This window comes from Stegastes partitus, unplaced genomic scaffold, assembly GCF_000690725.1.
Source record: "Stegastes partitus isolate 25-593 unplaced genomic scaffold, Stegastes_partitus-1.0.2 Scaffold752, whole genome shotgun sequence".
Lineage (NCBI taxonomy): Eukaryota > Metazoa > Chordata > Actinopteri > Pomacentridae > Stegastes > Stegastes partitus.
Genome location: NW_007578483.1, coordinates 193,792 through 219,515, shown reverse-complemented (window position 1 = coordinate 219,515; position 25,724 = coordinate 193,792). Strand labels below are relative to the sequence as shown.

At 39.6% G+C, this 25,724-nt stretch overlaps 2 protein-coding genes across 4 annotated transcripts in view; one reads left to right on the top strand and one right to left on the bottom strand.

Moving 5' to 3' along the window:
• Positions 1 to 3,528: 3,528 nt before the first annotated feature.
• On the bottom strand, positions 3,529 to 14,262 carry g3bp2a (G3BP stress granule assembly factor 2a). Of its 2 annotated transcripts, none has more exons than XM_008291622.1 (13): positions 14,062 to 14,262; positions 12,130 to 12,248; positions 11,955 to 12,036; positions 11,212 to 11,385; positions 10,562 to 10,652; positions 10,343 to 10,448; positions 10,048 to 10,228; positions 9,578 to 9,679; positions 8,538 to 8,640; positions 8,387 to 8,446; positions 8,125 to 8,256; positions 7,910 to 8,037; positions 3,529 to 6,886 (listed from the first exon to the last, which is right to left on the bottom strand). In XM_008291622.1, exons 2-13 carry the CDS (start codon positions 12,222 to 12,224, stop codon positions 6,608 to 6,610), a joined length of 1,533 nt encoding a protein of 510 aa, XP_008289844.1. In that variant the 5' UTR covers positions 12,225 to 12,248; positions 14,062 to 14,262; the 3' UTR covers positions 3,529 to 6,607. The 2 variants fall into 2 exon arrangements, with proteins under 2 accessions (XP_008289844.1, XP_008289845.1); XM_008291623.1 differs by having other exon boundaries at positions 7,919 to 8,037.
• A 2,213-nt stretch (positions 14,263 to 16,475) lies between these two features.
• The window catches only part of pkd2 (polycystic kidney disease 2), a 13,159-nt gene continuing 3,910 nt past the window's right edge, over positions 16,476 to 25,724 (top strand). Inside the window, exons 1-13 of one of the 2 annotated variants that reach the window (XM_008291621.1) lie at positions 16,476 to 17,435; positions 18,161 to 18,274; positions 19,592 to 19,725; positions 20,916 to 21,166; positions 21,315 to 21,539; positions 22,303 to 22,531; positions 22,633 to 22,803; positions 22,927 to 23,108; positions 23,209 to 23,329; positions 23,417 to 23,515; positions 24,308 to 24,429; positions 24,538 to 24,655; positions 24,823 to 24,983. In XM_008291621.1, coding sequence (XP_008289843.1) covers positions 17,012 to 17,435; positions 18,161 to 18,274; positions 19,592 to 19,725; positions 20,916 to 21,166; positions 21,315 to 21,539; positions 22,303 to 22,531; positions 22,633 to 22,803; positions 22,927 to 23,108; positions 23,209 to 23,329; positions 23,417 to 23,515; positions 24,308 to 24,429; positions 24,538 to 24,655; positions 24,823 to 24,983 — 2,351 coding nt within the window. In that variant the 5' untranslated portion in view covers positions 16,476 to 17,011. Of the gene's footprint in view, positions 17,436 to 18,160; positions 18,275 to 19,591; positions 19,726 to 20,915; positions 21,167 to 21,314; positions 21,540 to 22,302; positions 22,532 to 22,632; positions 22,804 to 22,926; positions 23,109 to 23,208; positions 23,330 to 23,416; positions 23,516 to 24,307; positions 24,430 to 24,537; positions 24,656 to 24,819; positions 24,984 to 25,724 lie in introns of both variants that reach the window. The other variant, XM_008291620.1, reaches the window with a different exon arrangement.

Sequence of the window (25,724 nt, the reverse complement as noted above, 5' to 3'; positions counted from 1 at the left end):
TGAGGTAATGACACTTATACAACCAGTAAGAAAATATTTATAAAGCACTTGGCAAGTTCATTTAGTAACATTTTTCTTGGGGTGGTGGTGTTAGTGGCACTAATCTCAAAAAAATCAATCAAAGTGGAGTTCAATGTAAACCAGTAACAAAGTGTTTATAAAGTTCCTGGAACATCTGTTTAGTGACATTTTGGTAAGGTAGTGATATTGGCACTAATATAAAAACTAAATCAAAGTGCACATGGTTCTTCAGCCTCATGAAGAGGCTCAGGGTGGACGTACTGAACGTCCACGGAAGGTACCAACTATGGTCACTTGCCCCGTAAAGGGTTAAGGCCAGAAATATTCAGATCCAATACAGTTTCTGATTTATGGTAATTCAAGGTCTTTGTCTGGCTGTAAATGACACAGACAAGTGCCAAACAATGGCAAGAAATCATCTTCGAGATGTTAATGTTCCCTTTTAACTCTTTCTATGTTTTTATTTTCACATTTTCTGCTAATAATGCCACGTCAGCAATCATTATAAATCACATTTGACATGGCTATGGACAATTTGGGCTGAACTGTTTTCACATTTCAACTCAAGGAAAATGACACTGGAAATCAACAATTGCTTAAAAATGTCTACACAACTTGCTTTTGCAATTTCTACCAAATTATACTACATGATATCATAACAGGAAATGTATTAAGACATCTTAATGAAGCTTTAGCTTTATTTATTTTTTATCAACAAACATGAAAGTTTCCTTGTAACACTGTGAGAAATAAAGTCCCCTTTCATAGGATGGAGAAGGTTTTCTCCCTCCAAAAAACCACCACAGATTACCTGACCTCAGTGTCCTCAGTGCCCCGACCCCGTCTACCATCTGCTGCGCTCTAAAGTCTGGCCTCACCATAGTTACTCTTTGTGTTCTTTAGTATGTACCCCCCCTCTTTTGTCTGCCTCAGTGGGCTTGATTTGCACAAAACATGGGAACAATCTTCCTCCAACCCTCAGCAGAAGGTTTCTCTATGAACCTTGTTCCTCCACACAACAAACTCTTCCAAGAAAAATACCACAAACTGTGTGACGTACACTCAGTAATTAAAGCAATTTGATAAAGTGATGTCGGAAACTAGTGAAGCAATCCACTATGATAATATAAATAATTCCAAACACCGGTTACATCATCAACACCTGAGTCATAACACAAATGATGAAGGAAAACAAATAAGGTGTGACAGAGTTGCTCCCCATGTCTTAAAAAGCTTCTCAAAGGGTCTCCAGGAAACATTTTCTATCCGCTATGGAGCTGATATCTGCAGCAGCGTTGTTTTTTCTTCTGTGCTCACAAACACGCGACACAGGTGAGTAAATCTGCAGCCATCATTCAGGAATACTGAAAAACTGTTTTCTAAGAGACGACGGGGACGGTTTTATCACTGTGGGACAGAAAACAGGAATGTAGACATTGAACGAGGTTGTGTCTTTCGTTGCTGTTTCCTAAAGAGTTGGGAGGAAGTGTGTCGAGAGTTTTTGTATGAAAAATCCAACCTACAGATCTTAGTTTATCTTTACTGTTAGCTGTGAAAAAAGAGAAGAAGAGAAAAGGCCAGATGTTGTTTCAGGTTAGTTCATTGTTTGTGAAGAGGGATTTGGATTTTGACATATTTGTAAAACTTCTTTATTCAGTGATCAGATGAAAAATACAATTGCAAAGTTCCATGATATAATTACAGCACATCTTTTATTCTGGTAGCTCCTCCTGGTAGCAAAGAGAGTGACTGATGCAACATTTTAAAAGTCAGAGACTCCTAAACCAGACTGCTGAGGTTTAAGGGCCTCTGGTACTTTTCTAATTTAAGTTTTCTTCGCACAAAGAGCAGCCAGGATTTCAGAAATGCTGGATTCTCAAATTGTTGTTTATGGAGATTATATTTCCAGGAATAGAATTCTCTGTTTTGCTGGAGGAGGGTTTCTACGCATTTTTTCATTTCAATGATTTTATTGTTCTTTATAGTTTAAATCTGTTAAAATAAAGTGTTTGCATGTTTTAAAACTGCACTCAGAGTTTGGTGTTGAGAGATAAAAGCTACAGACAATGTAAGTGAACAGTTTTTCTTATAAGTGTCTTCTCAGCAGGAGCTGGTGGATGTCAGTTCACGACCTTACTGTTCCTTAAATCAGCTCCAAACCTGCATCTAGCAGTCGTGTATAAAGAAGAAGTTTGCATGTAGTAACTGAGTTTGTTATGTTCTTCAAGGGTCTTTCCCTGTTGACGTCGCCAGGCATGAACAAAAGGCGTTAAAAAATGGTGAGACACAATGTTTGAATTTCTCAGCAGCAACGTTTAAAAGCTTCTGTTGAGTGAATCATATTTACGTTGTTTATTTTCACAGGGTTCTTCATGAAAGTAGCTGGAGCTGCTCAACCAGGAAATGAGAAAACTCCATGTCAGGTGTTTCCTGTCACTGATGAGCCAACCACTCAACCTCCAATCTCCGTCAATAAACCAAGACAGGACCCATGTCAGACGGCTCCACCTCCTGCTCCGGATCCAAAACCTCCTCCTCCTCTTCCTCCTAATGTTTTCTACCTTCCTCCCCCCAATCAGGTCCCTTTTCACTCACCTTTTGGTGGATCTGGATTCTTCCCACCTCCGCGGTGGTTCTTGGATCTTCTGAAACGACGTCACCAACCAGTGCACAAGCTTCCTCCAAGCAAAGCAAACCCAACTGGAAGTCAAAGAGTTGATTCTACGTCAAGTGAAACATCGTCTGAGGAAGACTGATAACTGAACACGTGCCGCTATCAGCTCTGGATGAAGTACTGGATTCAGCTTTTACACTGATGCTTGTTAGTGAGAACAGTAGATCTATTTCTGCAGCATTCAAATTAAAAGTAGGTTTTGTCAAGGTCAAACAAAGAGAAAGAGCTGTTAAGGACAATAAAACCTACAATTATTTCGTAAGCACATGGTTTTATTGACATTCATGTCATATATTTCAGTACTTGGCAGGCATAACTACGATTTCTGATTCTAAAATTAATCACCTAACACGAGATGGACTCCAAAACGACAGAACTGATGTGTGAATGATGTACTTAAAAAACAATTAACTGAACTTCACTTCATCTTTAAGCCTCTGCAGCTAACTGTCAAACCAGTTTCACATAGTTTACAAATGTCTCTCCACAGCCGGCATACAGAAAACCATCCACAGCAGGAGAGAGAAGACATTCAAGACCTTTGTACATCAAACCTGTAGAGTTTTGAACAACTTTTAAGGCAATTGTTGAAAGATAAGTCAATTCTGTGCTTTAAAAAAAAAAAAAAACTTTTTGGATGCTGGAATGTGTTTTGGTTTTGCAGAATAAAAAAAATAAAAAATCAAGCTACAAACAAAACTCGTCAAAATATTTGAAATCACATTTCACACCAAAAATCTCTCCAAAAGCCAGTCGCCAATCAAACGTTCTCATCGATGTGTACCAACATTTACAAAAGGTCACAGGGAGCTCCTTGTAAACATGACAAATGGTTTGAGCGGTGCTGTTATCAGTAGTTTATTGTATGTTAAGTCCAACACATTCAAAAATGAAAAGGAAAAAAATAACAAAAAGATCTAAATACAAAAAAAAAAAAAAAAAGATTCTCCACCTGCAACAGTTTTGTACTAGCAACAAGTAAAGGGTAAACACAGTAAAATTAAGATGGCAGCCAACTGTTTACCACACCTGCTAGAGCCAAGAAGGTACTTCTATTTCCATTTGGAAAGGACTGGAATGATTCACAATGAGGATCCACTAACTGCATTTTTTTAACCACAGGACAACAGATTTACAGCTTCTTCTTTTTTTTTTTTCTTATCTTCATTTGAGGATCCTTGGAAGTTTGGAAAGGGATGAGTCGTTGAAAACCTCAGTGAAACACATGAATTATCCAACCATAAATTTCTATGTTCGAACATTTTTTTTCCTCCACTAACATGTAAAAAGCAGGAGATTGGTCTGAAAGCATGATGGCTCTTCTTCACCACTCTCCTTATCGACCATTGCTGTAAAAAAGCACGATTGCAGTCAAGTGCTCATGTAAAGCAATTACCTGACAAATAAACATTTGGTGGGGGGTGGGTGGGGGAGGGTTGAGGCACCCGTGAGAAGTGTTCAACACTGGAGGACCAAAGAGTTGGAATTTTTCTTTAATATTACCTGATGGTAAGTTCAAAAACTACTCTCACATCTAAAAGATATTTAATCTCTACCACGAGGGCGAGCAGCCAAGCTTTTACTGTGGAAATCTACCTTAAATATGTCGTATCTGTACATCACATCTTGTTTTAACTGTGAGAGTGCTGATAACAAGATTTTTTTTTTCTCTCTCGCTTTTCTTGTTCACTGCCAGATGAGAAATTTGGAGAGGCTGTGTTCAAACTGACAGATTGTCCCAGAAATGTTGGAAATAGTGCAATACCACCAGACAAGGAAGACCTCATTAGTATATTTGTCAAGAAAAATGCTACATCATCATTTCACTTCCCAGTTCAGTGCAAGATAACAAAAACAATAATAACAAAAGATAACATCTCATTTGTCGTGTTTTCCTTTCCAGCTGAAACCAAAGGTCTTCCCTCCCTACCGAGTGGTAAAAAAAACACAAAAGATGCTAGTGGACAAGAAGGAGCCGACTGGTATGGCATTCAGATTAGACTTGCCTTGAATGGAAAAAAAAATAACTGAATAAAATAAGCACAGTGAATAATCAGCATATGAAAATACAAATGCATTAACGCTAGAAAAGTGAGCACAATTATTTGCTTGTCTGCAGGCTGGAGCTATAGCCAGCCCACCCACACAGATCATTACAAAATTGTAGCTGAGAAAAGAACAGTCTGACAACTTGTGAGTCCAGGGATTAACCCGAGTGCTGCCATGAGTCACAAAAAACTATGGTCAGACCGAAAAGGATCAACAGTGTCCGAACCATATTGTGAGACATTTTTCACTTTCCAAACCTCAGAAACCATGGTCGTGTAGAGCTAGAACTCGTTAAACCAAAGACCAAGCAGTTCACTGTCACCATCTTTAATGTACCTTTTTTTTTTTTTTTTTTTGGGAGAAGTTCTTCAGATGCACCTCTTTAACCATTTAACAACAAACAGAACTCGAGGCACCTATTGTCTCTACAAAACCCAGAACAGACACAATTACAACACAAATGTACAAAACTCACAGCAGATCATCTTAGGTAGTAAAACAGTATGGAAAAAAAATGAAATATGCACCTGAAAAAACGTAAATTTTTATGAATACTGCAAGTATTTTCTTTTTAATCTGCTCCCAGCAGACAAGAGTTCAAAATGAGCAGCTCAGTTTACTAGGAGGCAGCGAGCCTCGAACCGCTTTACGCTTTAGTAAGACTGGAAAAGGTGAAATAGAAGGCACCATCATGCTTTTATCAAGTCGAGAGAGAAATGAAAATATACACAGAAAAGCAAAACATACAGTAAACTATGATTTTTGCTGTACATTTATTCGGTTACTCCGCACTTAAGACAGGAAGGGAGGGAAGAGGGAGGGAGGTGTCGCCCGTCCCAATTTCGCAGTCTAGCTGGCAGGGGAAGAAAAAAAAAAAAAGGAAAAAAATAGAAAAACAAAAACAATAAACAAACTTGGAATCAAAAGAAAAACAGAGCGAGCCCCCATCATTACCACTCTTCTATTGTTCAACCTTGTTTCTTGTTTATCCTTTGTTCCCCCACTCATTTGGTGAAAGTCCAGGATTTGAGCTTTTTTTTTTTTTTTATTTGATTTACAAATGAGGAAAAATATAATGTAGATTTGCTTGTCATCTTGTCCATCCAGCAGTAATTGAAGCGTAGTTTTGGGTCAAAAGTGTGAAAAGTACATTGGTCACAGCAGACAGGCTGTGAGTGAGGCCTGCCCCGGTAAGTCGTATCGCTTTGAGACAAAACAGGTCTCTCCAGCTGCGTTCCGAGCATGGATGTCAATGTAACATGACAAAAAGTACCCATTAGTGCATATTGATGAGTGCATTATGCAATTTTGAAGCAGTGGTCTCTCAAAAGGAAAAAAGTAAAAGGCAAGCTTTTCCCCTGGAACTGCACAAATTTTGCATCTCACTCTTTTCCAACAGTAAAGGGCAGAAAACTACCATATAAAATGTGCAATAGAGGGATTTCGTGAAGCAGCGCCCCAGTTAAGTCAAGGCATATAATCTCTTTTCCAAATGATGGGCTGTATTATTGTAGTTAAAAGTCTCATCAGTCCCTCCTAATGTGGCAGATTACTCCTGGTTGGTTTGCCTTTTTTCACGAATTTACAAATTAAAGTCTGTGAATTCTTGAGATACCCGAAAAGGATGCTCAGCTCACAACTAATAAGCGAAATTTTTTTTGTTTGCTTATTTTGTTTTGTCTAGTTCACAAACAAATGGTTGACAGGCTGTGTCACATTCCAAAGCAAAGAGGGAACAAAAAATAAAAAATGAACCAAAAAAAACAAATATATACTTTTATACATGAAGATTTCTTTTCGTTAACGAGAACGGTTGAAGATGAAGAACACGATACTACTTCCACACTGCAGGTGGTGCTCTTCTCAGCGGCGCTGGGTTGTGAAGCGACCCTCTCCCTGGCCACCAGAGCCTCTTCCGGAGCCCATGCCAGGTTTGGGGGCCATGCCACCTCGAGGCGGTGGTCCCCTCCCGTCACGTTCACGCATCATTCCACTTCCCACGATGCCTCGTGAACCTCCAGGACCCCGATCGTTGCGCCTCATGTCCCGACGTTCATCTCCACCGCGGGTCTCTCGTTCACGCACTGCCCTCGTCTTCTTCTCCTCCACATTCAGACGCACATCGCCTCGAAACATGATGGGCTGCAGGGAGAAAACACGGTCACTCCACGCAAAGATGGATTTAATATTTAGCTGTCCATTTCACCACCCACATCATTCACTGGTTTGCACACATGGGTTTGTTCCTCTGCGTCACTCTGGTCTGGCCTGACGAGTTCTGTGTTCCTGCCAGTCATAGAATTTAATCTCTAAGGCTGCATTCAGACTGACAGTAGCTCTGTGTGAAAAAATGCAGCCAAAGCCACCCTGGTGTTGCAATGGCTTTACCCATTTATTTATTTCATGTTCATTTATTGCAACACCCATCCAAATGTACGGGATTTGAGCACTAAAGTTGAACTCTTAACTCCTTGTCTCATGGAGCAACAGCTTCCACCAAAGCAGCACCTTGCATTGTTTTAATGTGTGACTGTTGTTCAACTGGACAGGTGTCAATGTGTTAATGTCCATTATTCAAATTATGTCTCCAATTTTTCTAGGGAAGCCAAGCTTAGATTTGGTTGATAGTTTTTCTACTGATTACAAGAGTGTCAGTTGTCGAGCTGGGATATTTGTTGGAGAAAAGCAGTGTTTTAGCAATGCAAACAGCATTATCTGTAATCCAGGGTGTTAACTCAACCTAGTGTCCATCAAGGGTTAAGAAAAAAATGCTGAGTTTTTCCCATTACAGCTGATCCTTGCTCAGCGTCTGCCTCAGCACAATGCCTTGCAGATCAAATAAAAGTTTACTGAAATATTGCAGCTTGTAATTTCCTGCCTCAGAGCAGCATGACCCAATGTGCTGTAGAAAATCATCTTGTTTTCCTCTTCGTAGACACTCTCTTTGGAAGCTCGACAAGCTTTATTAATGCAAGCTTTATTATTGACAAGACAAAAGATGCAGACGTATGTATTATAGAAGATTACAGCCTTAGGCATTCCACATCTCTTGTTTATTCAAACTGAGCAGAGAAGTGAAACCCAGTGTCAAATTAACTGTACAAAAGCGCGTCACCAAACCACCACCAAATGAATGAAAGTGGGTAATGAAATATCGATACATGCCCCTTCTACCTTGGCTCCCAGGATTCTTTGCACAGGATCAGAGTCGTCAAACACCACAAATCCAAAGTTGGGCAGCTTCCCACCAACGCCCTTGGTGTTGATCCGCAGTTCCACCACAGTTCCATATGCTGCAAGGAGAAAGAACAAAAACATTCAGCTCTTACTCGTAATTGAAAATGTACTGGCAAAACGTTGCTTTCTATGAAACAACATACTCATGAAGAACTCTTTGAGTTCGCTCTCATCAATGTCATGTGGGAGGTTTCCAACAAAAAGCTGGTGGCTGTCTGGATAACGGGGGTTCCGCCTGCCGTCCATGTCACCAGATTCGGCTTCTCCCCGGCCACCTGCAGGTCAAAACAACAGGCGGAAAAACAATCACATCAGATCACCACAACATCATTTATATCAAACAACAGCTGAACAATATTCTCATAAGAAATCAAAGAATGAGATATGATTTAAATAGTCATTTACCTTTGTTAACAAAACTCAAATGTGGTTTTCCTGTTTGTGACTCAGAAGACGCAACACCATCTAACAGTAGCACAGACACACAGATAGTTAGAATAAACCAAATGGAAAAGTAAAGAACTCTTGATCTTGGGAGGATTAGTGTCAGCATTACCAGGTCTGGGACCCCGTGGAGTGAAGGTCGGTCTGTCGCGAGTGCGCTGGTCTCTGGGACGAAGAGGTGCTGTCTGTGTCTCCGGCTTGGGCTCCACTCTGGGCTACATGGAGGGATGTCAGATGGGAAAGTGTAAATGGATGACATCACAACTTCCCATGAAGGTTAGCTAGTCAGTCCTTCTGAGCTGCACATTAAGCTTCACTTCTCTCCTTCATTTCACTTTTTACTCATTTTGATCTCGTTGGGACAATTCTTATTTTATTATAAAGCATCTGTGTAATGAATTTTGCATTTGCATTCAAGCAGTAGCTCCAGGGTTTGATAAAATAGTTCTTTTTTAAAAAGACAACTTTCCCAGTGACTTCATTTGTCATTTGTAAGTTATTCTTTGAGTTGATGTGTTGCTCAAATTATTTTTTTCCTTCATTTCTTTCTGCACTAAATATTACTACAAAAAAATTATAATCTTCATAATGTCTTGATTTTTTCCGTTACATTAAGTAGTAATTTTGCAAATTACTTTCCAGAAAATTCATTACATCAAGATCAACAGTGATGTGAAAATATAAAATTATCTACAGCTGAAATCTGCATTTACAGCAAAGTCTGTTCATGTACCCATAGCCAGAATAAACTGCTGCACAGTCATCTGTAAAAATTCAGAAGTCTGAGGAATTCTTCGGTTCATGAGATACAACAGCCATGGTTCTGACACTGTCAATATCAGAATCTCACTTCAAAAAAAACTCCTGCCTCGTACACTTTAATGTATTTTCTTAGGGCTCTTGGGACTGTGCTGACTGAAAAGCAGAAACATTGCACATTAGAAAGGGGCACTGAATAAATCAGCACCATGTTCAGAAAGAGACTCTTTTCAAACACGAACTTCAAAATCTATTGATGTCCTCCAGCACTATCTAATTTATATAATGATGGCTGTTTGATATAAACATCGTGGTAGACTCATGAATAGCTGCCCATTGCTAAAGTTCAGGGAAAAAAAATCTCAGCTTTTATTATATTATGTATTGATTTACCTGTGAGCTTGGAGCTTTAACAACATGGGGGGACATTCCAGAGGAGGTGACTGTGCCAGTAGGAGGCAGGTTTTTACTGGTCACCAAGGCCCAGGAGAAAGTCTGTTAGGAATGTAGCAATGCATCATTATGGCTGCACTAATACTCAGCTGCCATTCAGTGATATCCATAGGTGTACAACTGAACTAGGTATGTTACTGCCATTACATATACACATTTTTTGTTGAATTAAATGAAAACTTCCTCCCCACTGTCTATGAAAAACAGTTTGACAAAAAACATTGATGTGTTCAGTTTATTGCAGACTGTAAGATAAAGTTATTTACATATGTAGCATAGCAGAAATCAAACAAACGTCACATATTAAGAGAGCCATTGCTGCACTTTAGATTCAGAGAGCTCAGCCTGGCGTAGTTCCTTGTAGGTTAACTCATTGAAATTGCTGACGAGTAAAGACACAACAGTCTCACCTTGGGAGGTTCCTGGGTGTTTGGTGGAGACTCCACAGGAACAGGTGATGGTGCTTTTTCCTCCATTTCTTCCAGAACCTTCTCATCTACTTCAGGCTTGATCTCCTCTACTTTGGGCTCTGGTTCCGGTTCCGGCTCTGGTTCTGGAGCTGGCTCCTCCATGGGCTCCTCCACTCCGTTGCTGCAGAGCAAAAAAAATCAGAAAGGTGTCACTTCCATTGATAAATTAAAATGAACGGGCTAAAGTAGTCATGCCACGTTGAGCTGCTCAGGCTTATTAAGAACTGTTGCTTACGTGACAGGGTGAGGGTCATAATAGGTGGTGCTGTTGGGGCTTTCTTGAAGTGGCTCAGGGGACGGCTGTCTCTCTTCTGGCTCCTCTTCAACTTCCTCCTCAGATTCTAAAAGAGAGAAAGCAAATAAATGAGCACTCCAGCACTAAACCAGAACAGTGTGGACTATTATCTCACTAATGAAAAACAAGGTCAATATAGGGCAATTGTGAACTACTTACCCTCATCAAGCTCAGCTTCAGAGTCTCCAAAAACTTCGTCCTCATAACGGAAGATGTCATTGTGGACGTAGAACTTGTTTGCCACAGAACCCTAAGAACATTTGTCATGCAAGCAGAAAACAAGTCACACACTTCTTCAGAGTTCGAGATTGGTGCACTGGTGCATTTTCAATGTATCGTCTTTTACTTTTAGAGAGTAATTTCATTTAGGGTTTTTCCATTAGCCCAGGTTGGTCATATTAAGCTATGCTGTACCAAATCAAATCGAGATGACATGTTTTCACTACAGCCTTCCATCATAGTGTTGCTGCTTCACATTAAATGTTTTCCGAAGAAGCTACAGTAAATGCTATGTGCTATGTCATTCAGAGCTTCTTTAGTAGTGAATTTACCTTACTGTGGAACAAAAAAAGCACACTTGTGGCCTGATTGCTCAGGGACATTTGATTGGCTCGAAGTGCCTACACTCCCCACTATGTAAATTGTAGCAGCTTGTCTCTTGTTGAAAGCTCTGTTGAGTCAATCAAATGTCCAGAATTTATATTGACAGCTAATAATTACGCCATAAATCTCAGGAAATACTTATATGTTATTGCTGTTGTCACTCAACCTTGATGCCTGTGAGCAGTACTGAAAGGTAGCGTACTCACCTCTGGAGCAAGCACAAAAGTTTGCATAAACTTCCTCATGGGTTGTCCATTGTTTGACAGTTCTCCAAGGACTTGCACCACCACTCCATCACTCAGTGTGGCGTGGGCATCCACATGCCTGATCTTTGTGTGGCATTCACTGAACTGCAGAGACATGACCTTCTTGTGGATTTCCTGAGATGCAGAGACAAAAAAAGAGAAAAAGGAAACAAATGGATCAAAAATATTTATATAAATATAGATCAACAAACATAACCTAAAAGCTGTTTCCTGATTTTCTGAAATATTTTTTTGACATTTAGTCAACTATGACTATAATCACTGAGGGTACTCAGTGCCCAGCCATCCTTTCAGCCAACTTTTGTTGTTATGTTACAAATAAGACTTTAAATGGACACTCTTGTCAATAAATAAATAAAAAAAAGATTGCCATATATTTAAAGATTCTTAAACAAGGTTAAAATGCATTTTTTCTTTTGAAAACATCAGTTTTTAATCATGTAGTTTTGAAGAAAAAAAGGAAAATCAACAGAAATTAAGCAAAATCTTGGACAACAATGGTAAAAGTTTTGTGTGATGTGACTACTGTGTCAACATTGTTTCTTCCTACATTTATGCATTGCCAGTAATCTATTTTGTACTATGTCTTCAATCTCATTAAAAGAACAAACATATTATTAATACTATGAAAACTCTAGTATCACACGCCTACTTTACAGTATTTGTAAAGTTATAGTACCTACCGCTTGCCCATACACTGCTTCTGCCAGCTTCCCACTTGGGTCAAGTCCTCCATGTACATAGGAAGAATTCCTCCCGTAAAACCTAATGGTACAAACAACATGACAATTAAAAGACATTACCAACACTAACAGATTTCATATCTAGCATATTATCACAACACATTTCTGTAGTTACCTGTGCAGGAAATCTGGTGCCTTGTTTAAGAGTGTGTAATACTGCCTCACAAACTCCCGCCCTACAAGCAGGGGACTTGGCTTCTCCATCACCATTTCTTTGGTAAACAATATTAAGTGCTGAAACATAGAAAAGACCAGAGTTTAATTGTTATACTGCAGTCTATAATATGTAATAACATGCACATATACACCCACTCAAGCAATCCAATACAACAACCCTGAAATACATTTTTAAAAATTAGAGAGATGATTGACAAAGGTCATTTTGGAGGCTGTAGTTTGTGGAAATGATGCGTTTATAATATCTTGTTTTAATATTGTGCAACTTTATATAACTAAATACAATTAAGGACCACCACATATTAATTACAACCTCAAAAATGGCCACAAAGTTCAAGGAACACCTCTGCAATACAGTTTACACAAACATTGTAACTTGCATTGAATTTGCTGCAGGGCTGTTGTATTTACTAGTTTTAGCGAGGCACACCTAATAAATTGACAGCTTAGGCTTTAAAATGAAACCTAGAGTCAGTCAGTCAGACCGCATCATGAATGTTTGAGGTCAGGCCATTTTAAGGAAGTCCACAACCGTACACATGTAGGTTTAATGTGCCTGGGGGTGATCAACATAGATGTGCTGCAACAGCAAGCACCGTAAGATTTCCTTTCCTTTTACAGAACTTTACCTCATTAGGCCCATGTTTCACACGACCAACATTAAATCTACGCCAAAAGCAAGACAGCTGACTGTTTAGCTAGCTGGCTAACACACTAGCCAACATTCAACTGCGCCATCACGTTCATCCAATGAGACAAAGAGGGAAACCGGCTGTAGGTAAAAGGGAAGACGCTGGGGTTTAATTTAGGTAGCGGAGAAAACGAACTTCACAACAATTATGCTGTGGTATAGTCTGCTCTTAAAACTATACACGAGTTACATACACCTAAGTAGCCCTTTGTAGATAAATGGCCTGTTCTCCGAGGCCTTTCATGTCTGTGCTAACAACATTTTGCCATCTCCAACGTTTGTCGCATGTTCACAGGCGATATGACGTGACACATTGATATTGCACTGTATGCGCCAATTTCAGAAGTTTCAGCAGGACCGTGTGTCTGTGCAGTCAGCAACGTAATCTAGACCGTAAAAACAACTGAATGAATATTAATGTCAATCTGCCGGCCTCATCGCTGTCACCTTAAATGGCTAACGCTAGCCCAGCAAACAGAGAAGCAACTGCAAGCTTGCGACACTGCTAGTTAGCTGGCTAACACAAGCGCTAGCTAACTTATGGCGTCGTCGTTTTTTATTCACCTGCAGCCAGTTTTCCAGGAAGTGGATGCATTATATTTCAACGAAGACGGAGGTATTGTGCGCGAGCGCTGAAAAACTGACGACTGACAAGACGCTACTTTGCTGAACTTTCACACAAACAACTTGCAGGATGATTGCAAGCGGGGAAAACCATCAAGCCGACATGACGTTGGACCCGGTGATAGCCATTGTAGTGCACCAGCAGTGTGTCCACTTTGTCATAGGGAGCATCCAACATTGACATTATCAACTGCTTTTTTGGTTTTTTAACAACCAACTGTAAAAGCTGCAAGCAACATAGAGCCTTTTCAAACTTTAAAATATCCCAACTTTCACTGACTGTCGAACCATTATCAATGAAGTTGAGTGCTATGCTAGCTAAAAGACAACAAAGAAACCCAGATTTGATAAATCAGATTTTTTCACAGATTTTTTGAGCAGATAGCTAAAGTGGGTTATCTGTATAGTAGCAACACACCTAGTTGGCAACTTTGAGTGATTACTGGCTGTAATCGAGAGGTCGTGGTTTGGACTAGACAATGCGGCTAACGTTCAGCTAGCTGATACGGTTAGCTTGTCTCTTAGCTGAGTTAGCTTGAAGGATGGCTAACTTACCTTATGAAAGACCTATCTATGTAGACAGAATTATTTGTAATAAATTACTACGAATAACCGTCTGTAAACTGTTCGGAAACACGGGGTATCCAAGATGAGATATTGTAATATTTCCCACGCTCCACCAACAAACAGTTTATGATCTCTGCTGTACCAGAGATTGAAGATTTAAAGTGATAGCTTCGATTTATTGTTTTACCCCTGCAGTCTGGGGCAGGAGCCCCCGTCACACACAGCCAGCCAATGAGCTCATTACACTGGGCAACATGGAGATGACGTCGGCCAATAGCCACGCCCACACAAACTTTCTGCTAACGTTATCCCAAAAAGCATCACACATGTTAGAAGGATAATCATACTCATTATGTCTTGCATTAACACTTTAGTACGCTTCAATGTCTTTTTGGCTCAGTTTTGTATCCAGTCCCATTATGCAACAGTTTTCATGTTAATACATGCACGTAGCTTCCTATTTTTTATTCATAAAGTTTGCATATATTTGCATATTTATCCCAACATTCATGGGGAAAAAAACATACACCATAGTACTTCTGGCACACATCTCCTAAGTCAAACTTGAAAGGTGTACTCCACTGATTGTATACATGAATATAACTTGCCATGAGAAGGTCTGTCCATCCCATGCAAACTGTTTTATAATGCAATCTCTGTTTTCTTGGCTTGTATCTGAGCTTTAAAACAAACAAATAAACAAAAACAACATAGAATACCTAAAATAAATTAGAGGTGTCTTTATTTACAAAGTAAGGGAGAATTGTTCTGCTAAGTTGCATCATGATAATTTCAGGTTTCAGTGTTTTGAAAGCTTGACTCATACTCAACACTTAAAGTCAGGACATCTCAATCTCTACTGTGGCTACCAAGAAACGCAACAGGGCGTAGAGATTCCTTATGTGCTTTCAATATATGCGATGCATGCTGATGCCATATGCCTTGTTCTGACTAAAAATTACTACAGAGGATTGTCTGAAGCTAATATGAGGCTTTATCTATCGAAATTAGTCAAATCAAACAGCTATTTCTCAAAGTTACCTTCTTTTTTGGACCAAGTTGCCTGTTCATTTGTTTCTGCACAGTATTTCCCTTTGATAAGATAACAAAAAAGGTCATTTTGAATATAGATAAATCTCATGGAGCTTTACCAGGCCCTGTACCAATATTTCAGTTACAGCCAGGAGGAGATCAGAGCGAGTCAGTTGTGGAGCAATAGACTACCTGCTGCTGACCAGTTGACTTGTTAAGTATACATTAATAGATGTGTCAAACATTTATTGTACTTTCATGAAAATGTACATGCAATAACAAGTAGGTGGAATGGTTCCTGATGATTTTTCGTCATTGTTTTAGGTGCACTAGTCTTTAGAAAATCTGGATATTAAGCACCACCATGTGGTCAAAAAAGCTTTGTGTCTTCCACTTTGACTAAAACATAAAATATTAATACAAATCATAAATTTGGAAACCATAACAGAAACTTGAGTAGGATCATGTTTTTTTTTTGTCACTGATGACTATCAACACAGAAAAACCAATATACAATATTAACAGTTTGGAATTCAGATTGTCCCTCTTTACTCTTTTATACAACAACTTCCTTATGTTGTAATGCAGGACATACAACACTGATGCATCTTTCTGTATCACTATATCACGAGCACCAATTTTATATAGAATTATCTGTGTATATCTGAACTACAATATATTATACCATGTATCTGAAAAATAAAATGGATGGTTAAAAGTGTGACGTAAGTGAAAAACTGGACATTAAGGTGGTTTTTTCAGACATCTGTTTGACATTTTAAGGTTGTTTCCACTCAGTTTTTTGCAGCAAAAATGTGATTGTAAAGAGCCAAACTGGCCATAATAAGTCCATGTCCATTAAACAAACCCTATTCTAACATTATTTAAGATACTTTTCCATAGTTCCTTTGGCGTTTACATGATTTTACATGTTTGGTAAATGTTCAAGTGACATCTCCTGCTAGCTGAGTGTCTCGTTGTCATAGCAACCACAGACCCAAACATTCAGATGTTACGTAATTCTATTTTCAGCTAATTACTGTATCACATTTTAACAAACATAATATTAACAGCTAGAAATGGTTTAAAAAGCTTCGAAACAGCGTTCAAATATAATTATAATACATTTTAGTGGAGCTGAATTTTTATCTTTACAAGTCAGCAAAAAATAAATAAATAAAAAATCCCAAATATGTCCAAGATGTACACACTGTAAATGCAAACAGTTAATTTCATGAAAAAGCTTTATAAGACGTTAAAATGGATGAAACTGTTAAGTGAATAAAGACAAGTGTTTTTCCACCGAGGTATTTTTCAGCCTTTGCTGCGACGCCATGACTTCTAATGTAACCTGAGTCCCGAACAAATGAGAAAGAGAGTTTTTGGGACAACAGTTCAGGAACAAGATGGCTGTCCCGGGACAAGAAAACTATCTTCATTTTTTCACGTAAACACGGCTTTTTAGTGCGGTGCGCAGTTTAACGTACATAGGTCAGTAGCGAACAACTTTAACCACTTTAAAGGCATCGCTTTGTAACAAAAGACGTCGTTTTTGAGACTGAATCTAATCTCGGTTTGCGTTTTTTTGGAGGAAACTTTCTTTGACGGGTTGTCGAGGCTGAACGCTGCTGCAGCTGGTTATGAGGAGCTGGACGACGTTACACAAATATCCATATTGTGACTTTTACACGCTGTGTGTTACGTTTTATGGGCCTTTAGTTGGTTGTTTGTGTAACTTTGAGAGTCTGCTTTGGCTTTTAGGCGTGTAACGGTTTGTGTCTCTGAAGGCTCAACATGCTTCAGTCGTTATAAACATTTATTTTTAGAGGGGTTTTGTTGTTTTTTGGGGTAAAGTTCAACTTTATCAGATGTCCCGCACCACTTAGAAAAAGTACCGAGCTGGACCATGAGTTCATCCAGAGTCAGACCCCAGCAGCTTCCGCTGAGCCAGACTGGCAGGTCACCCAACAGACTGGACTCCAGCGAGGGCATAGAGATGGAGAACATCCAGCATCAAGACCTGGGTCTCGGAGGGGTCGTAGGCACCCCGTCCCCTCCGTCCAGACAAGCGTGGAGCCGGGATAACCCGGGGTTTGAGCCCGAGGACGAAATTATGGAAGCCGACTGGCCTCAAGCAAGTCCCGGGAGGAGGTCGGTGTCCACGGCCTCCAGCAGCAGCTGCAGCAGCGGCCTGGGCAGCTACAATCGCGGGGGCAGCAGCACCCACATCCCCCGAGGAGGACTGTACCCGACCCCCACCCTGGATGCCCAGCAGCAGGACAGGCATGAGCACCTCAGCTGTATGAAGCAGATACTCCAAAAAATCAGAAGTAAGCGCCGCTAAATGCAGTTTTTATGATAACGTCTTAGATAAAAGGGTTTCATCATTATCTGCAGATTAGTAACAATCATCAACAATGACTCATTATTTCTAAATGTGATTATATTTAGGATTAAACCTGTTATTTTCCCCCCACTATCCCTTAAAATACAGAATTAAGCGTGCATATTACTTTGATATTGAATACAAGTGTCACTTTATTGTTATATATACACCTTAAGAAGACACTTGCTGGAGTTCAACACAAATACCAACATTACTACTACCACTAATGTAATCGTTATCTGTTGAGCACTTTTTTAATATCATGGTTACAGAGAACTTAAAATCAATGCTGATGTAATCAAACATAAAGAAACATCACATGAAAAAGTAACAAAAGGTTATATTTGGAGCAGAGTAAAACAAGCAAACAGATTCGAGGCAATACACAGTATTTCAAATGAAAATCAAGAAATAGGAACTAAACTAACAACTATGTATGTTTTCTGATAAATGTGTGTTGTGAGATGTTAAAAAAAAAGCTTTTCAATCTCTTCCTAACACAAATACTCTCTGGGGTGTCATTTTTATGTATCCAGGAACCTCAAGTGTTCAATTGTTTTAAGCTCCATAGTCGAATATAAGCGGAACACAGTGTACATTTTTAATAATTGTGCTTTTCGTTCTCTCTGTGTACTGCACATACTGTATGTTGAATTGTTTCATTCACAGTCCTGTGGGGCACAGAGCTGATGGAGGACTGTGATAGCAGTCGAGAAAGGTACCTCAGGAACGTACTGAGGGAGATGCTCACGTATATCGCATTCCTCATCACCATTTGCATCTGTAAGTAAACCTTCAGAAGTCTCCCGAGGTTCAGATGTGGTATTCTCTTCCGAATCAACGCATTTTGCAATAGGTTGAGTTGCCAACTTCATCATTGAGGAGTAAACTTCATGAGTTTATCGTGACAATCACTGGATTACCTGCAGGTCATGTAAATAACTCGAGCATCATGATGTGCTACAACAAGGCCCTGCTGCTACACTGCCTATCTTACAGGCTGAAACTGTGTCACAGTTTGATGCTATCTGTAATTCTAATCTAATATTTTTTTCACCATATAGTGTCTTTACACTGCAAAAAAAGCTAGTATGAATATATCAGTCTGAATTGTGACTGTGCTGTTGATATGTAAAGTCTAAATAAATCTATGTAATTCTGGATGGTGGTGCAGCAGGACTGAATTAAATCCTTAGTTCTCTTTGTTAAGTTCAATTTGCAGGAATATCATAGATTGGTTGTTGTCTGCTGAGCACTCATTATATCATTTGCTTTTAGTTAGAAACAGTAAAGCACATAGATTTCTCCTGTAGTACCAAAATATGCTATTACAATTAATATTACACAAACAAACTACACAAGTTACAGACTAAACATTCTCAGTTGGACATGACAACGTGTGGTGTAAACATAGACTTAGATTGTAGAGGAAACATAAAGTAAATGCTTGTGCCCTGAAAATTAGTCTTGGACTGGACTGAACTGACAGCTGATCCAAGTGACTCACAGAAAGCTTTTAAAAATGTGGCACCTTTCCTATAGCCGAAAACTTACTTTCCACACTCACAGTGTCAACTTAATGAGTTTGGCAGCTGAAAATCTAATCTCCAACATTTGTCAGAGGTCTTAAATACCAACAACAGCACAAATTTAAGGACTGCATTTTGGGATGGCAGCTAGAATGAAAATGTGTGGGATGGAGAAACTAATGGTAAAGTTTCTCTTCTCTCTTTTTGCTGCAACGAAAAATGCCAAAGTGTGGTTTAGGGTGGATCAGGAAATGATTTCCTGGCAGGCATGATGAAGGCACATTTTGCCAGGCAGAACTTGACTATTAAAAGCAGTTTCCAGAACTACTGAGAACGCTAGTGAGAATAGTAATGCATAGTATGTATGTATATGTATGTAAAATACATTTTAATCTAATTTTGAGTTCAGATTTTGTGTTCATGTGGTTGTTGCAGGGTCACAGGGGATGTACACAGCACCTTTATGTGTGTTAAAAGCATTCATTCAGTGTAATTCTGCATCTTGTAGCTGTTGTGTTGTTGCAGCCATATGTTCTGTAATAGTTATATTATACTGTGATTTGCTCTGCAGTGACCTATGGGATGGTAAGCGCCAATATGTACTATTATACCAAAGTCATGTCTCAGCTTTTCCTGGACACGCCGCTGTCTGCTGGGGATCCTGCTACTTTTAGGAGCCTGTCAACCATGGAGGATTTCTGGAAGGTAAAATTTAACATTTATCTCTGGTTTGTTGGAGTTATAGTTATTATATAAGTCATTTGTTGGGCGGTGTCCAATGTCTTTTTACTGAAACTGTACATTTTGTCAGTGTGTTTCATCTTGATACAGGGAGGTTCAGCAGACTTTAAGCATTTAAAGAAATAGTCAACTTTTATTGAATTTATTTGCTTTCTTGCTGCAAGTTGCATGAGAGGCTTTTCTAATAACTGGTAAATAAAAGGCTTGCATCGCGCAAAGACTGGAATCACAGGAACAACGAGCCTGGTTGCACGCATTGGTAACAAAGCCTGTCGAATTGGTTCCGTTTTACAGGTGCTGGTAGTCAGATGCTACCTTCAGGCAGAACTATACTGTTCTCATTCTAACTAGTTGTGATAAAGTATTGAATTCTTCCTTTATTCAAAAATTATTTTGTCATTAGCACTTCATCAAGGCAAATGTTTGTGAATCTAGGAAATCATCAAATGTCAAATATATAATTTAATATATCAAATATAGCATTTAAGTTCCATCGATCCCTTATCCAGACACTGCTTAATCCTTAATCCTGGACAGGTCACCAGTCTATCACAGGGCTATGCTTAGAGGCAGACAACCAAGAACACTCACATTCACACCTACGGACGATTTAGAATCACCAATAAACCTCAACATGTTTTTGGACCTTGTGGGAGGAAGCCGGACACCCGGAGAGAACCCACGCTGCACAAGGAGAACATGCAAACTCCTCGCAGAAAGATCCCAGATCCTAACCAGGACACGAACCGGGGATCTTCTAGCTGCGAGGCGATGTTGCTAACAACCGAGACACCTTGCAGCCCCATTTAAGTTCCATTTCCATGAAAATTCAATCAGTATGTAACAGAATTAATAAAAATGGAAAGTAACTTTTAGAAAAAAATATATGCAGCAACCTTTACAGTGCTAAAACAAGATCAATGTATTATGTGAGGAATCTCTCAAAATGTAACTATCAGAAGCTGAGCTGCAGAACAGCAATCTGTTCCTTGATCTTTGATAACAAACCAGGGCTTTTAAAGAAACGCTCTTTTGGATGATAAACAGAGGCTGAATTTCTAGATACAGTAACTCGTTTTCAACTTGTTTCTTACATTTGCATGCATCTCCGTGGCCTCTTCTTTACCACAATCCTGATTGTTCAACACTTTCAGTTCACAGAGGGGCCCTTCCTCAATGGCATGTACTGGGAGGTGTGGTACAACAATAAGAGCCTGCCAGAGAATCAGAGTCTCATTTACTACGAGAACCTCCTCCTTGGGGTGCCGCGGCTCCGGCAGGTCAAAGTTCGCAATGAGTCCTGCTCCGTCCACGAAGATCTGAGGGACGAGGTCCAGGACTGCTATAACATATACACTCCAACCAACGAGGACACCACCTCCTTTGGCCCCAAGAATGGAACTGCGTAAGTCAATGCTTTTAAATAGTCTAAAGAATCAGTGGAACCTTTACAGTGACCTGTGCGAATGAAGACTGTGACTTCTCAGCAAAGTTTGAGAAAAACAATTCACAAATGTCTACATCCTAAGTCTTACTGTCTTGATGTCTGTCAGATGGATGTACACCACAGAGACTAAGATGAACAGCAGCAGATACTGGGGTCAGGTGTCAAAATATGGAGGTGGAGGATACTACCAGGACTTGTCCCGTACCAAAGAGGAGTCAGCCATCCAACTGCAGTTTCTCAAAGATCATTTGTGGCTGGACAGAGGCTCTAGAGCGGTCTTCCTCGACTTCTCGGTCTACAATGGGAACATTAACCTTTTCTGCATTGCCAGGTAACAATCATCAGCCTCATCAAACCCGTATACAGTGTAATCTTGGACAGCAGCTAACTACCATTTCATTATGTTATAATTGACTTGAAATGATGATAGCATTATATGGAGAACAAAGGCATTTGTAGTACAGTAGAAGTCAGCAAAAGCACCCTGCAGGAATTAAATGCATAGAAAATCACAGAAACACTGGCACAACCATCTCCAATTATTACCCAACAGATTATCTGAATATACTAACATTTTCGGGAAATAAATCAGTGTTTGCTGCTAAGAATTGCTGTTGAAAGCTTTAAAATAAACAGTTGAGATTAACTGCAACACATAGTGGGTGTTTTTCCATTTATTCTGTGATTAAAATTTTCATAATTAAGTCCATACAACCAGAAAATAGTTTTAACAAAATAAATAAACAACTTTCTAATTGACATGTTCACATTGATTGTTTGAACATTTTAATCCAAACAACCTGGAATTTAAATGCTTTCAATTTACAATAATTTTAAACATAGAGAAGCAGTAAATACTCTACTGCAAATACAACTAAAATCTATCTTTCTTTCCATTGTAAAAATGCTGTTAATGAGAATTGTGAAGTTTAAATGTACAAAATCATAAACAGAGACAGACAATGCTCAACATTCTTTGCTTGTTATTAGCCGGATTCTGGATTTGCACGCTTTTTTTTCATTTGTGTCGGTAAAATAACAACACCAGCTTGCAACTAGCATTGTATAAAAACAGAATTTGATGCCTTTTTCAGGTTGTTGGTGGAATTCCCTGCTACTGGTGGGGTGGTGACGTCTTGGCAGTTCCAAACAGTGCGTCTGATTCGATATGTGTCCAGCTGGGACTACTTTGTGGGTGTGTGTGAAGTGGCATTCTGCCTGTTCATCCTCTACTACGTTGTGGAAGAAGTGTTGGAGATCCGCATCCACCGCCTGCATTACTTCAAGAGCCTGTGGAACTGTCTTGATGTCCTCATTGTCGCGGTGAGCATCAAGGTTGCACTTGGGATTACTGAAGCTAAATTACAGTAAATTGGATTCTAATAGGCAGTCGCTAACTTTGTTATTGTTTGTTTTTTCTTCAGTTGAGTGTTGTTGCCATCATCATGAACATAACCCGAACAGCCATGGTTGGAAACCTGCTCAAAGGCCTGTTGGACAACCACACTGCTCACCCCAGCTTTGAGCCTTTGGCCAATCTGCAGGTCCAGTTTAACAACATGGCTGCAGTTATCGTCTTTTTTTCCTGGGTCAAGGTATAAATCTTTTCTACTCAGTTCATAATCACAGTCAACACCACCTTAACAGACACTCAGTGGAATAGAGCTTCTGTGGAGACCACTAATGCCAACACTGAGTAATTTCTTACTTTCTCGCAGCTTTTTAAGTTCATCAACTTCAATAAGACCATGAGTCAGCTGTCCAGCACTATGTCTCGCTGTGCCAAGGACCTTGTGGGTTTTGCCATCATGTTCTTCATCATCTTCCTGGCGTATGCTCAGCTGGCCTACTTGGTGTTTGGAACTCAAGTCAACGATTTCAGCACTTTCCAGGCCAGCATGTAAGAGTATTCAAAGTTTAGCCTACAAATTCAAAAGTGCTTCTGACAAATGTCATTTCCTATTGGTTTTTAAAAAATTTTCTTAAATGTTTTGCTGTAGATTTACTCAGTTCCGTATCATCCTGGGAGACTTCAACTTCTCAGAGATTGAGGAGGCAAATCCAGTGCTTGGACCCATCTACTTCACAACCTTTGTCTTCTTCATTTTCTTCATTCTCATGGTGAGTAGGGGATTCATGTGTTGAAGAAGTTGTGTTGTGTACTGTCCTGACTGAAGCAACAATATTTTTTTCTGTTTCTCTGTATAGAACATGTTCCTGGCCATCATCAATGACACATACTCTGAGGTGAAGGCTGACATGTCCCAGCAGAGGTCTGAGATGGAAATGACTGACCTCATTAGGAAGGTATTAAGCTACATGTGCTACTTATTTTGGCCACACAAATTTCCATTAAATCAGGTCTACCAATAGTGACAGAACGGAAAAGCCATCACAGTGCACACCTGGAAGGGCAATTTTCCCAGGAGCTACTCCAAATATTACAAGTTTTTGGTGCCATTAAATCTGCTTAGAATCACATATGTAGGAAAGGTCTTAGTAGAACTGAAATAATGGTACCAGACTGGTATTAAAATGTAATACAGAGTAGCTTCATATTGATGAAAGTGGAAGCAGAGATCATGTTGACGAGTTCATTTTTGCAGTGATTAATTGTTGTTTTGTTTTAATTGTTGTTACCTTTAAATCAAACTGAACTGCTTCTGCGTCTCCCACTTTCAGAAAGAGGGCTGTAGACACAACTTTCTCTGTGATAAGCCGAACACAACGGGCTGCAAATCTGAATGGCTCATTCACAGACACAGTTTCTGATTTATGGAGCTAAGACAGACACAAAAGAACAGCCTTTTCCTATATCTTGTGGCTCTCTTGTCACTTTTGTTTAAAAACAATGAAAAACTGGATTTGGATAATGCGACATTGCACATCTCAACACCTTTCTGAAGAAAGAGGAAGAAATGGTGGTACTACAGGTTACCTTCTGTAATATAAGTTTGGGTATCCATTTTGCCAGATTCCTGAACAGTCACAGTGTTTCTATCTGTTGTCTGTGCGACCCATTACATAACATTATGCAAGTGACTCGGTTAGGTAAGTTAAAATGTAATTTGAATTATTTCTTCACCTGTCTTCCCTCAGGGTTGTAACAAAGCTTTGATGAAATTGAGACTAAAGAAGACGGCAGTCGACGACATCTCAGACAGTTTGCGTCAAGCCGGGGGAAAACTGAACTTTGATGAACTCCGTCAGGATCTAAAAGGGTGAACAAAACTATTATCTATTCTTATATTGACTCAGTGCTTGTGATCTGTTGAATATCAAAGGTATGCAACCTGCCCTCAGTGTGATTGTTTTATTTGTTTACTCAGAAAGGGCCACACAGATGCAGAGATACAAGCTATCTTTGCCAAGTACGATCACGATGGCGATCAGGAGCTGACAGAACATGAACACCAGCAAATGAGAGACGACCTGGAGAAAGAGAGAGTGAGTGGTGAAGCCAACAGCTTGTTTAATGTGTCAAACAAAAGTCTTTGGTGTTAGTAACTGGTCAGAAATACTAGGAAACAACAGCACAGTGTACATATGTGGTGGTGAACACACGGCCACAGCACCTGCAGATGATCAGTGTGTTTCTGCTCATTCGCTAGGAGGACTTGGAGCTGGAACGCAATTCGCTGACTCGACCCAGCAGTGGGCGGAGCTTCCCTCGTACCCAGGACGACTCGGAGGAGGACGACGATGAGGACAGCGGTCACAGTTCCCGTCGCCGTGGTAGCAGCTCAGGCGGTGTCTCCTATGAAGAGTTCCAAGTGTATGAGACTTTTATTCTTTTGAGTAACACACAGAGCAGTCAGTAATGATAGTTAAAAAAACTAATCAGTAAAAGTGCTGGGCAGCGTCAGGAATCCTACATAGACCTCTTTGCTGACTGAACTTAAGTAGACATCAGTTCTTGGTGATTGTGAAACTTTGCGTTGCTGAAGTATAGGTGAGGTGGGGGGGGGCAAATGATTCATTTTATTATTGATTAATTCATTTCACAGTCAACCAATTCAGTGTTTGGTCTGTAAAAATACAGGAAATAGTGACATTCACGTCACATGTCACACAGATCAGGGTGGTTGTTAGTCAGACTAAATGTCAAATAAAATGCATTCAATAAAAGTTGAATAGATGAACTTTATTAGAATATTTTTTTTTATCTTTTAAAGAAAAAAACTTCGCTTTTTCAGATCTGAGTCGTGGAACCAGTGAATCTTGAATTTTGATAATGTTTTGAAATTTTTCAGCATTAACATATAATTCTGTAATTCCTTTGAAGTCTAAAATTACAACACTAGATTTTTAAGGCTGATACTAAAATGGATTTTTCCATCCATCCATTATCTATACACTGCTTAATCCTCATTAGGGTCACGGGGGGCTGGAGTCTATCCCAGTTGACTTAGGGTGATGGCAGGGACACCCTGGACAGGTCACCAGTCTATCACAGGGCTACACTTAGAGACAGACAACCAAGCACACTCACATTCACACCTACGGACAATTTAGA

Excerpts from the sequence above, each read along its gene's own strand:
- g3bp2a (XM_008291622.1), bottom strand. The coding sequence starts at position 12,224 with ATGGTGATGGAGAAGCCAAGTCCCCTGCTTGTAGGGCGGGAGTTTGTG. Across the intron at positions 8,641-9,577 it reads TTAAAGCTCCAAGCTCACAG|CCCAGAGTGGAGCCCAAGCC; the intron begins GTAAATCAATAC and ends CCCTCCATGTAG. Across the intron at positions 6,887-7,909 it reads TGGGAGCCAAGGTAGAAGGG|CCCATCATGTTTCGAGGCGA; the intron begins GCATGTATCGAT and ends TTCTCCCTGCAG.